At 41.2% G+C, this 17,218-nt stretch overlaps 2 protein-coding genes across 11 annotated transcripts in view; one reads left to right on the forward strand and one right to left on the reverse strand.

The window, feature by feature from the left end:
- The window catches only part of LOC111933065 (BEN domain-containing protein 5), an 887,514-nt gene extending 879,073 nt beyond the window's left edge, over window positions 1-8,441 (reverse strand). For all 7 annotated transcript variants that reach the window (XM_086842548.1, XM_023932447.2, XM_086842546.1 and 4 more), the window contains exon 1: window positions 8,342-8,441. In XM_086842548.1, the coding sequence (XP_086698674.1) occupies window positions 8,342-8,441 (100 nt within the window). The remainder of the gene's footprint in view (window positions 1-8,341) is intronic.
- Window positions 8,442-8,455: 14 nt separating this feature from the next.
- ELAVL4 (ELAV like RNA binding protein 4) overlaps window positions 8,456-17,218 on the forward strand; it is a 97,297-nt gene continuing 88,534 nt past the window's right edge. For 3 of the 4 annotated variants that reach the window (XM_023932451.2, XM_023932453.2, XM_023932455.2), the window contains exon 1: window positions 8,533-9,374. In XM_023932451.2, the coding sequence (XP_023788219.2) occupies window positions 9,033-9,374 (342 nt within the window). In that variant the 5' untranslated portion in view covers window positions 8,533-9,032. Of the gene's footprint in view, window positions 9,375-17,218 lie in introns of all 4 variants that reach the window. The other variant, XM_023932454.2, reaches the window with a different exon arrangement.

A 17,218-nucleotide genomic window follows, 5' to 3' on the forward strand; every position in this document is an offset into this window, starting at 1 on the left:
ATTAATTACTGCCACAGTTATAATTACTCATTGAAACAACTTGTTTAACTTCTTCATTCAGAATAGCATTTCCCCCTACTTTCCAAAACAGTCCATTCCAAAAAGTAGTATTCTAAACCACTGAGAATATCTTTGACCCAAGCATTGTCCACTCACATTCCCTTAAGAACATAATCTAGTATTTCATTTCAAACAATTAGATCATTGCAATTTTATTTTGTTCACAAAGTATCATATAGAAAAAAAAAAATGGTTTCAAAATTCCCATTTTCTAACATAAAAAATGTCAGCAAAAACAAACAACCTATTAACTGTCTTGCATCAGCAACATAACAGGAGTAAAACCACAGAGAACGCTAATAACTAATACAGCATATTCAGCATGTTTTTTAACTAAGCAAATACCAAGTTGATACAATATTTATGGGAATATGAACTGCACACAAAATATTTCAAGTATTCAGAACACAAGCCAAAAATTCCACCTTCAAGATGGCTTACACAGAGAGAGCTCTGAGATCAAATTACTGTTTATTTGTACAGCTCAGAAATATAATAACCAGCAGATACAGTGATATTGTGCCTAGTTACAAAATATTCCGGAGCACCACAGGCTTTGGGTGTAGGTAAGTAGTAGAGAGGCAAGTTTATCTCACAATTCTATTTCACATGGACAGTTCCCATCAAATAATGTTGCTGCTTTCAGATTTGTATAGGTTATTTGAGGAATTTTTCATTAATCAAACACTTCATACCACCTCATCTGCATTTTATAAGCATGAAAACCTGATAGCCACTTGCCAGGCTTCCCAGCACTGAAGTTGTCCGTAATGGCAAAGTGACTCTGCTGCTTATTGCAAATGAAAACACATCAGCAGAGCTGCAATGAATCCAAAAGGGCTCTCTTTGCAATGGATTCCTGCTGCTCTGCTCTGGTGATTCACGGGAACTGATGTTCCACTTGCTTGAGTGGAGATTGAAATTCAACACATTTTCCAAGGTGCTTATGAAACAAAATGTAAAAGGAAAACCTTGCCAGTTTTCACTCGTTATTGTGAGATCCACTGCTAAGTAAACAGCTCTGTGAATTAGCAGGTAAATGGGATCATTAGAGAGCTTATTCATCTAATAGTAATAATTTAAAACAACTTTTTCCTCCATCCCCTTTTCTGTGCTCGATTTTTGACATAATGAAAACATGAAATCAGCTAGTTTACCATATTGAGAGAACAGGGATACATATATATATATTAGAAAATATATGTATCAGAACATGTAAGTTTTAGCCTCTAACCTTTATACATTACTTACCCTAAAATAGAACCAATCACAAAAAGCATTTACTATACACAAATACATCAAATTCATTACCAAACATTTGCAGGATGAGAGCCCTAGATTTAATACTAAAGTCCACATCCTGAATTTGAGAGTCTATGACAAAATGAAATGGAAGTCATTATTATTCTCGTAGAGCAGTTTTCCAAACCATTTCACCATACAAATAGTAAAATTACTTCAAAAACGTATGTAAAAATCCAAAGTTAACAAATACAGCACTTCTTAAATGGCAGTCTTGGCCTCTGTGGCAAAGTCAAGAAAATTAACTGTGGGGACAATGTGACAAGGAAATCTGGGATAAGGGATACATTGATGTGTATCCATAACCAACTTCAAGTAATTATAAATCAGTTTATCTCTAATATAGATTAAAGGCAGACACAGCTTGAGCCCAGAAGAACTTCTTATCTCAGGTACAATGCAATCTAAACATGGCAATTCTGCATCCAGGCTCTGCATGCCAACTACCTTGGGGAATCACTTGAGAAATCTAAGCTGGTTTCAAAAGATTCCCACCATTCTGGAAAAGGGCAGCATGATCAATCCTCCAGAAACAAGCATGCTGGAGGTGGCTGTGCTGGAGCTGCTCCACATCCAGCAGCACCACTGTGAGCAAAGCAGCATGCCTGCATCCCCGTGACATCGGCAGGAAATAACTGCACAAACTCCCCTCCACGTCCTCCAGCACCTCGTTTATCCAGGGGTTGCTGCTTTCTGTTACCAAGTTATCAGACATCTTCATTAAAAACTTTAAAAAAGGTAACAATGACTATTCAGCCATTTTCCCCTGTGACTTCTATCCCTAAGCAGGTGTTGTGGAGGAAAGAGGAAGAGAAGGAAAATTTCCCAGTATAGACGAGTTGTCCATCTCTTCTGTGGCAGCTGAAAGCTATTGTGTAAGGTGTCCCACCTGGAGGGCAGGCTGGTGCTGCAGATCTGAGTGTGCCAGTCCTGTTAGTGGCCTCATGTGGAGATCAAGCTGGTTCCGTTGTAAAACAGGGAGATGACTTTAAAAACCTATTTTATTGAGAATTAAATCTATATAGCTTCACTACCAAAACCAGAAAAGCTATGTAGGCCACCTAAATGCATTCTGAGGTTAATTTGGTCTTTTGCATGTGACTTCTGCCTGCTAAAAGCAGTGAGAACCACACTAAAGAAACCTGCAGAAACTTCTGTTTTACAAATTTCAGTATAAAACCTATTAAAATTCTCAATAGGTCTCATTTTAGTTTTTACAAATTCAAAAGCCTCCTCTCACAAGTGCTAGTAATTAATAGGGTGCTTTGAACTTCACTGAAAGAAAAAACGTTGGGAGGCTCGAGGTAAGTAACTTTTCAAAGCTTTGATTATTTGTCAAAGAAAAAAAATGTATGAAATATGGCTAGGAAATGGTAAACCACTCAAAAATGGCAACTGGAACACCCAACACACTCTTGTTTCTTTCTTTTTCTGAAATTATATCTTCTGGCTGTCCAAAGCCTTCATTAGTATTTCTCAGGTCTCCTTATATGGCAAATTATGTAACAAAAATATGATCAAAGCCTTAAGTACCAAAAATATATTAGCAGCTCTTCTTCGATGAATTTTTCTAGTGAGGATTTTTTTTCCACTGGATAACTGAAAAACATTGGAAATTGCTTGAACAGCGACCTACTGGCAGCAAAGTCTAATGATCACTTATAATAGCTTTCTGCAGTGACTAGAGTTAATTTCTGTATAGAATTTCAACAAATATTTCAACTCATACAGTTAAAACTGAAACAGTTAATAGTCTTACAAAGGACCTTAGATTTACTAAGAAACCTTTCTCTAATGTCCCCTGGACTTCCAACTGCTCTGGCTGAAAAGTACCAATGCAATCGGTAATTTCTGGCAAATTTCTTTATTGAACAAAACCCATTTTAAATTTGTTTACAAATCCACCCTGCAGCATTTTATAAACAGCTGCAAACAGCTCTTTCTGCTGTGTGAACATCTGCAAGGCTGGGCCCAGTCCCCACACAGCGTTCCACTGACGTTTGAAGCCTCCTCGTGTTGATAGGAGGATACAGTGGGCAGACCCCTTTCAGAAAGAAGGCTGCAATGTCTCTTCCCAAACACTGGAATTCTATGATGTTTACAGATTAGTTGCATATATTACAAAATAAACTCTGTTGTTTGTATACACCTTAAAATTCAGAAATCATTTAGGAAAAGTTAATTCAATTGTAGAAATTACCTTTACCTGGATAATCAGAAGTATCACTGACGTATGGTGTTATTTTAATGACCGAGATTAAATAATATTATTAAAGTAATTAGCTGATCTCTCCTTTTTTAAATTTCCTCATGATAAAGTCAGTGAATTAGTTACCAAAAAAGACTTTATTTAAAGACAAATAAATTATGTTCTTATATAGTTTGTTTTTTTATTTAACAATTAAGGCCACTGAAAAAAGCAGTTATGTTCCTGATACTAGAATGTTGTCATACCATAAATGATTAAATATTTTTAAAAGAATAACTATCCTCTTTTGAAAGAATAATGGAAAGCTATCTTCAAAACAATCCAGCTCAGCACTCTCATATTAAAATCAATCAGAAAATACTGGAGAATTTACACAGCTGTTCTATTGGCCTCTTCACTTGCAGATCTCTTAAATAACAAGCTCAACACTAAGTGTTTTAGGAACGCTAATTACTACACAAACTTTGGGTGGGGCTTGAGCATTCAACAGAGGTTTGCAGATTTCCTCCCTGAAGCCAGGTCACAGCTTTGAAAATTCCAACCATTCTTAGCATAAAATGTGACTCAACACCACTCTGCAAAGTACCGATGGTGACATGTAAATAAACATAAAAAACTCCACATTCAGCTGGGAAGCCTGTTCATGCCGATAATCAGGATTTTTGGTTTAAAGACATTTATTTATATCCTGTCCAGTACTATGAGTAAATGCCTTTTCTTGTTTTCACTATGATTTCAGTGACGATGACACAATGAAATACCAGAAATACTAATATCCACAAAATAACTAGCAAATGTGGAATAACATATATTAGAACTGTCAATCCAGGCTAATATTCAGTTGCCTCAGATAGAAAACAATTACAGAACTCAGAGATAACCTGCACCCTTTGATCATTCAGGTCTCCAGATGGAAGTCCTCTGAAGGTAATACAGATGCCTTGAACATAAACCTGGGGAGAATGAGATAACTAGTGAAATTCTAAATTGGAAAATACTTTCATCTGGTTCATGGGTCAAAAAATTTAGCAAATCCAGGCACTCTGTACTCACTACGACCTACTACTAAACCTTCCTTAGTGAAGCTAAAATGTCCTCTTTGCTACAGAACTGAACAAATAACATTCATCTGGTTTTGATGAAACTTAACTAAACTGGTTGTTTTCCTTTATCTTCCAGAGGCTTATGACAGCAAGGTCAGCTGAGCAGAACAGCTGGAAATCAAACCAAGAAGCTCTTGAGAGCAACTAACTAGACTCAATCACTTTGATCCTCCTGCAGACTTCATTTGTGAAGATTTACATTGCTTTAAGTTGGATTCCCAGCTTGAGAGACAAAGGCTTCAGCCTGGAAAACCAAACAGGAGTCATACAAATTCAAAGTTTACTGCAAAAAGCTGATTTAAACACTTTCATGAAAGCAGGTAGGACTAATGAGCCAGCTACAATGGGAAAATGATTAATTCCGAGTAAAGTGAGCTGATTTGCAGGACTCTAAACAAACATCAGAATACAGAAACTATTTTAATGGATTAGAGCAGATGTCTGTCTAGGCTGAGGAGGACAGCAGCAGAATATGAACTCTGTACCAGACAGGTGTGAGATAATCCACCTTCCATATTAAGTCCAAATTTTACTTGAAATATATAGATTGGCTGAAACCTACCACGATGTAGAGAATAATGCTCAACTTAACAGTAGACTAAAAGCTGATGGAAATCCCTCTTCTGAAATGCTTCATGCAATTCTGTGTGTCCTAATCCTGCTCCCCAATTAAAAAGATAAAAAAGGTTAAGAATTTGCAAAAAACAGAAACAAAAATCTTCTACAGGGAAAAGGAATAGAATATGAAAATACTTGTATATAGGGAAAGAGTAAGAATAATTACCAGTATTAAGACATATTACAATATTTACTTCCCTATAACAGAGATATTAATAAAACTTAAATGAAAAATTCTTGCATTATAAAAAAAATGTAATTTTTACAAAGTATAATTAATTTATAAAACATCTTAACACAGCATATTCTCAAAGAGTTTAGAGAGGTCATATGCATCCTAGATGTGCATCATTCGCTGTCAGATAACTTTTAGGAAGAAACCTAATTTTTATAATCCCTTATCTCTAAGTGCACACTGTATTTTTTCTGACATTGACTCTTGTCAAACCTGAGTTCTGAACTCAATCAGTAAAGAATGGTCCATCACAGCAATCTGTGCTGCTTTAAGGCATGAATAAGTTACCTTCAATTTCTCTGTAATATGGTTTCCTTATGCAAAAATTGAAAATAACCATCAGTATTTCTAGATAGGAAGATGAGATGATGAGAGTTATTACTTGTGTTTTCTGATCCATGACTAAAAACATGATGTTGCTGTGTAAAAAAAAAAAAATCCAACAAGTATAACATACTCATACTGGCTAAATTTATTTATATGGTTTGAACAATGTTCAGTCCTTCTGTAATGGCTTTATTCTCCTTGCATTTGTGCAAAAGTCAGGTTCCAGAGCTACATTCCTGTATCTCCTAAAGATTGCTCAAGATCTCACACATGATGAAGACACACTAAGCAGTGAGGATGCAGCAGAGCACATTCCCCAGTTATGTGTTCAACAACAGTGTCAGTGTCACCCAGCAGTAAAGGAGAAGAAATAGAGATTCTTTGAGGGATTTGCCATGGAAAGAACCTGCCTGTCGACTTAGTGTCAGCAGACAGTCAGAAAAAATCCAAATCACCCCACCTTTTTTTCCCACACTAGTTTCTGTGACCTTCCTTAAAAGTGGGCCAAGATCACAAGCTTGCCTCTTCTTCTCTGAAGGTTTTGGGTCTTCTCCCTATCTTTGTGGTTCTTTGCATTTTTAATTCCTTATCTGGTTTTCCAAAACAGAAGGACCTGCAAATTAAACTTGCAAAGTATACAGACAAACATTGTATAACTCAAGCAGACATGTACCAGGACATGAAACTAAACATGAATTCGGCACAAGCTGAAACACAACATTTATGACAAGATCGTTGATTAGTCAGCTGCAATGGTCAGAAGCAGAAAAGGTTCTGGGCAAGGTTAAAATTAAAAAGCAAATATTGTGAAGCTGCAGATTTAACTAATACAGTAGAGAACACTAGGTAAATTAGTCTGGAAATAGTATGAAAGTTACATTCCATGTTGAAGTTACTGACAAGGGCAGAGGCACAGGGGGGTGGCAGGAAAGCTGACAAAGTCCCATGGCCACTGGAGATCTGTTCCCTGATTCACAGCTCAGGCACAGCTGATCACCTGTGTTAGCAGTGTTGCAGAGGATGAAAATAACCACCTGCCCCATGGACAAGATCAACACACAATAAATTTCACAATGTTTTTCCACAGGTTCATAAATAGTATGGCTGAATACAGGGAGTTCAAAAACCATATGGACAATCCATTTAGATGTAGACTCTGTAGTATCATTTCCCCAGAACAAAACAACATTTGACATACTTATCCCTTTTTTTCTCCTTAAGTGGCCCAAAAATCCAAGATCAGTTCTATGGGTAATGCATATTTGTTTGGAGGCGCTTCTGAGGCTGAAAAGCAGAGGTGCAGCAGCTAACACAGCAGGCTGGGAAAATGAACTCCTGGTTCAGGAACCCAGATAATTTATGTATGGTACTGTGGGAGATTAAATATTCAGGAATACTGTCATCTTTGTTTAGCATCTCTAATTTTCGTACTATATTTTGAGGGCTTTTGTTTTCATGTGGATTGGAAAAGACCTTAACTGTATTTTGTTACAAAGGAAAGACCCCTATACCTAGAGGGTCCTTATCATTTATGAGGAGACACAAAACTTCAGCTTCACAAACTTATCTCACATACACAGTTAAAACTATTGTTAATACATCCTGAAGAGGAAAAATAACATTTGGCAGCTTCCTTAAAGAAATCCTCAGTAACAGTGTAAGGGATGGGAGCTGTCAGGTGTGCTGCTCGCTGTCCCTCTGCAGCCTCCAGGCACTTCACACCTCCCAGACAGGTAAAGCAGCACCTGCAGGTCAACCCGCAAGCTACCAGCCTTGTACTGCAGTTTCCTTTCCAGACCTGTGTCTTCACGCATTACTTTTTCATGCTAATTCACGCAGGCGGTCGTTTCTTGTGTAAGGGGAGCTCCTCTGCACCGCCGGTTTGCTCTGCTCTTTGCCACCGCAACCTTTGCCCTTGCGCGGGAGGATGGAGCAGAGTGCGGGAGGATGGAGCAGAGAGTGCGGGAGGATGGAGCAGAGTGCGGGAGGATGGAGCAGAGAGTGCGGGAGGATGGAGCAGAGTGCGGGAGGATGGAGCAGAGTGCAGGCTGCCCCACCATCAGCCTCCTCCTCTGCCCCACCGGGGCTCGGCCCCGCAGCGCAGGCCGGGTGAGCCGGCCTCCGGCCCTCACACCTTCCACCCCACAGCGGGTCAGTCCCGCTCAGGCTGGCCTGGAACGAGGGGGCTCTTCCCTCTCTACCTGCCTGAAGGAGCTTTCCCCACAACCACCTTGTCCCTGGGCAGCCTCTCCTCATCACCCAAGGGAAGGGGCTTTGCCCTTCGTCACAGCTCCCTGGGCAGGAGCCTCTGCCGCGGTCCCCTCACCACCTCGGTGCCCTCGGCCAGAGGTACCCCCCCGTTTCCCCTGGGAGAAGGGCTCCGTCTCCACGCTCCGCTGCGAGCCAGGCCCCCTCTACCGCCAGAAGCCCCTGGAGAAGGGGGACTCCCCCTCTCCCCCCGCCCAGGCGACTGCGGCTGGCACTGACCCGTCTCTGCCGTCCTGCTCCTCTCCGCCATATTTGTTGTCATCCCGCCACCCCCCCAACGCCGCCCGGCCGTCGCCATGGCAACGCGCGTCACGGCCATGGGGGAGCCCCGCGCCCCCCCGACATGGCGGCGGGGCTGACGGCCCTCCCCGGGGACAGCCTGCCCGGGGAGAGCCTTCCCTGGGAGCTCATCCTGGGCTCATCCTGACCGGAGAGAGCCTTTCCCGAAAGCGCCTGCCCGGGACAGCCTGCTCGGGAAGCAGCGTCCGTTCCCACCCTCGCCCAGCCCAGCAGCCGCCGCGGTGGTGGCGGGCGGGGCGTGAGGGGAGCACCACCGGCCGTCCGCCCCTCACGCAGCGCGGCTCCCTCCCGCACGGCCACGGCCGCGCCCGCCCCGCCTCCCGCGGCCGCTGTTTACCGCCGCTGCTCGGACGGGCAAAGTGGAGCTGGTTCTCTATTCCCCGGTCGCTGTTCTCAATCTCGGCAATTGCCGTCACTGCTCCCCGGAGGACGGGGTTGTGCTGGTGCTGGAGCTCCTCCCGGGGCCTGTGCCTGCCCGTGGGAGTCGGTGTGGGCCTGAGGTGCTCACGGGGCACTGAGGAGAGGCTCGTTATCACAGAATAGCAGTTAGATTGGACTCTGAGATCATCGAGTCCAATCTAAGACCAAACACTACTGTGTCAAGTAGACCATGGCACCAAGTTCTGTCCAGTCTTTCCTTTATCACCTCCAGGGACAGCGACTCCATCGCGTCCCTGTGCGGTCCGTTCCCACGTCCAATCACCTCTTCTGTGAAGAAATTCGTCCTATTGCCCGATGTCCCGGTGTTTCGGAGGTGCACGTCCCCCTCCACACAGCTCAGGGCAGCGGGGAGCAGAGGCGGCCTGTGTGGGCTCAGGGTATCTGTTGCCCCAGGGAAAGGGAGCGCATCCCTCCTGCTCCGATTCCAGCCTCCTGCACCGAGGTGCAGCACCGGCAGAGATGGCCAATTACTGTGTGCGTGACTGCCCCACCCTGCCCCAAAACTCAGCAGGTGAGTCTGGTCATGTGGCAGTTATGTCAACTTTTATTTTATATTTTTTTTAAACTTCTTAAGGCAGCCCAGTGGGGAAGCTTCATTATGTGTGTGAGTGTTGCCCGTCTGTCTCCTTGCCCCAGCCCCAGCAGGTGAGCCTGACCATATGGCAAATGCAGTGCCGGGGACGGGAGGGCTTCTGTGTGCGCGTGTTCGCGGGCCCGCTGGGTGACACTCACCATGTGGCAAACACGGCGATGAAGGCTCTGGTGCACAGGGGCTAATTATGTGTGTGAGTCCCGGGGGACCCGGCAGGCTGGGTGTGATCATGCGTGTCTCACTAATGCTGAGGCGCAAGCTCCATTGTGCATCCTCTGCGCAGACAACTCCAGCCTCTCGGAAGCGAGGCTGACCACGGGACGAGCGCAGTGTTACAAGCACAGGCATCAAGACTCGTGTTTATGTGCATACACAGGCAGACGTGGGGCTGAATGCACCCCGAACCAGGTGTCTGTTAAAACTCTGAAGCGGGGAGTACACGAGCAATGCTAAGCAATGGAAGCAGACAGGACTGTGTTTATGGTGATGCACACACTCAGGTGTTTGCTTCCTTAGATCTAGTAAATTCATGTAACCACTTCCTAGTGACCAGTGACTAGTCAGAGGAACAATCCAAGATTAAAAGAGTAAGACATGTAAAATTATATCTTTCTCCATCTAAGTTATGCTATTTAAACATCACTTTACCTCTTTGTCTTCCTATCTAGCATATGCCTTTTCTGGTCCAATTCAGCTCCTCTTAACAGCACTCACATGGATAATACCTACAAGTTCTACATGCTTAGATTTTTCTGTGGGGTTAGTTACTTCCTTTCTCCCTGGAAGAGAGAAAGCCTGCTCGTTTTTGAAGCCTTGTTCATTCTTCTTTCAGTTCATAGTTCTCTGGTTATTTTTGCAGCATTTATTTTTGTGGTTTCACTTCCTTTACTGTTTCCTTTCTTTTTCAGTGGCACTTGGGTCTCTTTCTTTTATCTATTTCTCTTCGCTCTCAGTATCTTACTTTAGTATTATATAAGCTAATTGAACATTACTTTAGCCACATTCCTGTTCCATGATGAAATACCTGTCTGAAGTGGTGTACCAAGGGGCCTTTGTGATGGAGTTGGAAGATACACCCTTGCAAAAAAGAATGTTGGAGGCAATCTAGATTCAAGCTCTGCAAAAATATTTTCTAGACTTTCCCCTCTGCAGTCTTATAAACCTATAAACTATAGGTGGTCACTTGCATACTAAAAAGGTGGATTTGTCTCGCTGCTGACAGTGAGCTACACTAAGTGTACACACCCCCACAGACACATTCTTTCCCTTACAGCCTTGCTCCAGGCCAGAAAATCACCCAGGCCTTCTGCTCTTCCTTATTTATTGCTGGGCAAATGATCCTGGGAGCTCCCTCTTTAGAATATGCCACATATACTCTGATCTTTCTCTTCTTCTTTTATGTTCCCTAATAGCCACGTCCCATCCCAACTCTCCTTCAAATAATTTCTCATAGTACTGATCTCTTCATTCCTTTATTTATTTTTTTTATTTTTTAGATTTCAAACAGTTCTGTCCAAGTTTGCAGCTCTGGTCTGGTCTCTTACCATGTCCCCACATGCCCTTACTCCCTCTGTTCTACTTGCTATTCCAGCTTTAGTGTCCCCTCATCCATATTTCATTCCTATCTATTAATACCCATATAGCATTTTTCATCTGTAAATTTCTAAGAATTAAGTGCCTGTGGAGAGACCTTCCATATCTGTTCTTCGGGTGACCTCTTTATTCACATTTCTCTGAGACTCGCTTCTATGGTGACCACAAATAATAATCCAAAGGCCTTTTGCATCTAATTGCCAGCCGATTAACTCACCCCCAATACCTGCAAGAAGATCTGTTGAAAACAGAGACATTTCTATTGCAATCAGAGACATTTGGGGGAAAGCACTTTTTCCAGTCAAATTATCTCTTCTGAGTTAACATACTTGAAAAACCTAGAAATGCCACACTCATTTTTTTAGTCTGAGTTTAATGCTATGTTATAGTCACCTCACCAAGCTGAAGTGGTGTTAAATATAGATGATATGCAGTCTTTCCAAAAACAGTAAGATAATTTGACAAGAGAGAACTGGAAAGTTCATATAGAAAGTTCTTTTGGAAATAGAAAGATAACTGAATGGTGTAACTCGAATCAGGGCCGAAGGGAAATGGTTTTCAGGAGAAGCAGTTGCTTATTTTTATTTGTGTATTTTTAGAGCACCTGAGAACATGTTGGGCTTGTCATTAGTACAAAAAGGCCTTTGGCCCCAACAATCTGACTTTGGACAGTACAAAGTGACAGCAAAACAACAAAGAGAACAACAAAACAAAACAGCAAAGAATAGCAGAACTATTGCAAGACACTGGTGCCCGGGTTGTCCTCACATTTGCTGCTTCAGCCCTATTCTTCGTTCCAGCGAATCCCCCCCCCCCGCCCCCTTCTGCATCTTGGCAAGCAAAAGCTGCCTCACTTCTGTGGCTCTTTGCAGCTTATTCCCACCCCATCATCTTTTAATAGCCTATGGAGAAACCAACGGCTTCCCCCCACACATTTCATTCAGTAATAACTCTCTACTTGTTACATGTTCAAACCAGCTTTCCCTCGCTGCTGCTTCGCACTCCCACTCACCTAATTTTCCTCCTTCAAATCCCTCCCTAAAAATCTCCTCTGCTGTGATGTCTACTGAAGGAATGATAATGAATCGTCAGCTGTGTGCCAAGCTGAGTGTCTGTCATGGGGACTGGTCTGATGTGTTGGGCATCCACTCCTTGTATGGGACTGGCAGTGCCGTGAAGCAGCCCCTCTTTTCTGCTCATTATGGGTCCTGGGATGGGCCCTTAAAACTCATTATATAAGCAAACAGAAATAAATTGAGGCAATCGAAATAGAAATGGAAATGCTGGCCAAACCCAGGAAGATTAGACAATATTTCAGTTATGATTCATCAGCTTAGGTAAATTTACATAAAAATTAATATGACTGACAACTCCCTTCATTACAGATACTGAGAAATAAGTTATTTTTCTAAATACAGATTTGTGCCATTTCTCTACTTATTTATAATCTATAAGGACTTGAGGAGTATGCTTTACTTTTTTTATCTGTGCTTGTATTTGAAACATTAGATATTCCATTGTTTGTTTATCTTTCTTTCGCAGCCTTCAAGGCTGTGGTGATTAAAGAACGTAAGAAAGAATAATAACACAAGAGCAAAGACTTGAAAGGAAAAAAGATTCCTGATCACTTTTTTTTTAACATGAGGATAATTCAAATATGTTGAAGATCCAATGATTTGTGTTATATATTCAATACTTCTGATTCAGCTAGAGGTGGCTGCTGTCAATACATGTCTGTCGAAACCCCAAAGATCTTCCAAGAAAATCAATAAAAATCCAATTTTATAATCCTGATATTTTCAGTGTTTAAAAAATTGGCAAAAAAGTGCCCTTTCTTATACATTACAAAAAAGCCGGTAAGGTGCATTATTGATTTTTCACAAATCGTTTGTAAGTGACTGTTAAAGCTGGATGAGAAGGAGAAGATGGAGCATTAGCACGAGTTTTGCATGCGTTTCACACACCACATGCATGGTGCATGTTGTGGGTCTTCAACGTGGGGATTAAAGAATCCAGGTGTAATTGTGTAGAAATCACATAATTACTCTTTATTTGTATCCTTTTCCCCATGTAGAATAAAGTAGTGCAAGCATTCAAGTATATTTCAACTATGACTGCTGTCAGAGAAAAGGCCATAATAACGGCTCTGATACAAACAGGGCACTGATGGTGGCTGTGCAAGCAGAGCAGGCAGAATCCAAATTTAAAAAGAAGGAAAAAAAGAAAGAAAATCAAGACTGGTCAGAGTTTTTAGCCAGGTTGTTATGGTCTGGTGGATTCAGATTAAATTAAAATTAAATCTGATAAAGAAAGAAAAAGCCAAAATAAAAAACCAAAGCCCAGACTGAGGTAGCAAAATTGAAGTGAATTTTAAACTATGCACACATAGTGGAGGAATCCTATAATCTTATTATTGTAACCTTGATCCATTCATTCTCCTAGCATTTATCACTCTCATTAGTTATGTAATATCTAAAAGCACACTGTAATTTTTTTGTGTGTCAGGACAGTATCTTAAATGTATTCTGAACATGCCTAGTATAATTAGAGAGCTTTATACAAAAATAATACTACCTGCTGGGTTTTTTTCTGTGTTATTTCTAAGCATAGGAAAAATTAAAATGCAGCAAGTCTGGAAAGGTCAAACTGAATCTCCCCTCATTCTGTGCATGATTTCAGAAATAATCAAAAAGTTATGCTGAGATAACTGATATGAAACCAGTGACACTATCATCACAGAACTTGGATCAATTTGTACCCATGCAGGCAAAGCATCATCTCATTTCACACCTGAAAATATTTTTTTTTAATTCTACATTTTATAGATATTTTGAACTGTTTGTTCCTAACGGTTTGTTCTCACAGATGTGCATCAATATTGTGTAATTACACAAAGATCTTGTCAGCCCAAAGGAACCCAGGCTGCAACGACAACTGTACTGTAGGGAAGGTGAACAACTGGTGCCTCCAGGATATGGAATGCTACCTTGCTTTTCCACTCTTCCACAAGCACTTCTGGGCTTGTAAAAGCCAGGGATCACCAAGGCGTAGAGCTCTCTCAGGTGCACATCCTTGCTCTTTCAGTGTCCCTCTAAGCCGGGCACGGCTGACAAGGGCTTGGCTGCCAGTGTGCACTTTTGCCCTGTGTTTGACTAGGACAGGGAAGGAAGGTCAGTGCCAGCCACCTAGGTGCAGAATGGAAAAAGAAATTATTACCCAAGTAAACCCTTGCTATTACAAAGCTGAGGCTTTGAAATTCTTTTCAGGAAATAACCTTCATTTTTAAGTTCCCATTGGAAACATATACACACGTACGTGATAAAAGCGTACTTTATCTGGGAAAGGTGAAAGGCTAAGTCAGTTCTCCTGGGATTTGAGCATGTGGATCAAGATGGTTTAGAATTTCAAACCCAAAAAATAATACTAAGCTAGAATTCTGTGCCACTCAGAAGAGGAGCCCAAAGAGTTCTTCTACACTGTAACCTTGGAATTTCCTGGAAGCCCTCAGTGGGGAAAGCACTTTCCAGGGGGTTCTAATTGTCTATCTGCTAAACACGGTCTGTAACTTGACAGGCATTCCCAAAGGGTTTACAGGATCCTGATCCAGTCCTGGTGGCAAAGATTACTACACCTATACTTAGAAATAAAAGTATAGGCTTGTGTGATGTTTTAATGTATTTACTGAAAATATTTACTATCTTAGTTTTTCATTAATATTTCAAGATTATTATGGACATTTTCCACACTCAATACCGTGTCTATATACACAGACACATTTTATGCATTGCATTTTAATCATCTATAAACTTTACAGTTCCTTTCTATCCTTTAATCCTTTTCAGTATCTACTTTGATAAAATTATTTTAATGTAGTCAATGAACATCTGGAAAAAATGAGAGAGGTACAATCAGAACTTAATTTCAGATTACTTGAACAATTGTTTGCTGTCCTGAAACTGATCATTTGGCCCTCAACGGAAATTAAATTCTTTAGAGGAAAGAAGAATTCATAATGAATTCAGGAACCATGTTAAATTCCATACTTATAAAATAAATTCATGATTTCCCAAGGTTCCAGTGGCACAGAAAAAGGAGCAGCAAATCTCTGAGAGACAATCACTACATGTAGCAGCTGGGAGAGAGGAGGTAAACTGAAATGGCAGGAATTTACTTGAGACTGCAATAAGCTTATGTTCACTAACACATGGCAACTAATACACGATAAAATCCCAGTGCAGAAAGGCCATTTTTAGTTTTCACATTTGTTAGCAGATCATGGTAAACAGTTGGCTCACCCTAATATGCACTTGTCTTCCCCAGCATTTTTTTCTCACACTAAGTGGCAAGGAATTCTCTTTTGCTCCTATCATATACAAGACTTACAAGTATTCAGAAAGGAGTGGAGGAGATCTATGCCAATGTCAGCCACACAGATGAACAGTGATGGGTTTATTCCTTTTAGGAACCCAAGGAATGAACTCAGGGGCTGCAGCCTGGTTGCCTTTGGTAGCTAAGTTGTTGTGAGGGCTTGAGTCCAATGCACTTGATGGCTTGAGACTCTCAGCCCTGAGAGACCTTTCACCTTCACTGGAACATTGCTGCCCTTCCAGTTACACTCAATGAGCCCTTCATTTCCACTAAAACAAGTCCTTGTAATGCAAAATATCATCAACATTTGCCTTGAAAAATAGTACAATAAGGAAAACTTGAGCTCATAGCAGCACTCCATCAGTTTAGGAAAGGGATAAGAACATGTTAGACCCATACTCTGTGGAGTCCAGAGTACAGAGTAAAGCAAAATATGGGACCTACTGAGGCCAAAAACCTTCCCTCAAGAATACAAAAAATAGAGTTGTTCAGTCAATCTAGCTCTAAACTACCTGCTATGGCAAAACAATGAGAACTCAAGAGAAAAAGATCATTATGCCCCTAAGGACAATGTAATTCTTGATTGTCCACAAGATGATCAGGGACCAGTGCTCCCTGTGCAAACTCCAGCCTGACTGTGGTGAAATAGGCAGAGACCTGGCTTTAATGGTGCTAGAGAATCACTATGGCAAGGCCACATTCACAGTAACATTTTAAAATCACTATTTTATGTGTTTGGAGACATGAAACACACAGCATCTTTTCTTTAATCTCTCTATTTTGTCCAAGTAATACAAAATTCTAGATATTCCTGAACACCATGATTACCAAAATTGTTTCCCTTGTTATAATAGCAGTGCTGAGAAGTGACTATCCACTAAGACATAATCACACCCAATTATCTGTCCCCAACCTTGAACCTAGAGTCTGTAGAAAAAATTACATGAACTTTCTAAGGTTTGTATCCGTAATATTTTCTGCATTCTAAAGCTTCAGTGACCTTTCCAGCCTGCAAACTTTCTGCTGCAACCTGACCCTAGAGATAATAAAAAAACTCTTCAAATTAAGATCTTAAGGAAATGAATGGGTATATATGTATCTGATCAGAATCTGAAGAAATAATTTAATGTAATTACTAACTAATCCATCTTGAAATCAAGGACAATTTAAAAATTAAGACATTAATATGAAATTAGAATCACTTGAAGTTTGGATTAAGGAAGTACACACTAAAAAATGTGGTTACATTACCATGTTTATCTTCTAAATGAAGATATTTGGTGAAGCACAGATGGGCTACTTTGTTTCGTAATCCTCTGACCCATAAGGATTGGCACCGAGACAGTGTTCCTACTAATACATCTCTCACTCCATACTTTTTCACATGGCATTGAAATACTACATTTGGGAACTCATTGACTCATTTAGGAGGGCGGCTGCTGTACCAGAGAAAGGAAGCTGATTTCCTTTTCATATTTTGAGCACACATAAAAGTGGTGGCAACTTAGGAATCAGCTCTTAGAAAAAGGACCTGAAATAGGAAAGTGCTTAAAATCTTACCTGCCAGAAAGTAATGTTCCATTATATGTGAGAAGGGAAGCTCAATACTGAGGGTCTGATTAAGGAGAGGGCACTGCACTGTCCAGGACAGCTAATCTGGACCATTCCTGAAACTGTGCCAAAACTGTAATGAGAAGCAGAGCTGCTCACAAGCCAGGCACAGTATCTGCACCTTGACAATGTCTGTAGAGGAGGGCTTCCAAGTAAATTCCAGCTTTGCTTAAAATTCTGTGCTGGAGGCT

The sequence above is a fragment of the Cyanistes caeruleus genome, chromosome 9, assembly GCF_971803275.1.
Source record: "Cyanistes caeruleus chromosome 9, bCyaCae1.hap1.1, whole genome shotgun sequence".
Taxonomy (NCBI): domain Eukaryota; kingdom Metazoa; phylum Chordata; class Aves; order Passeriformes; family Paridae; genus Cyanistes; species Cyanistes caeruleus.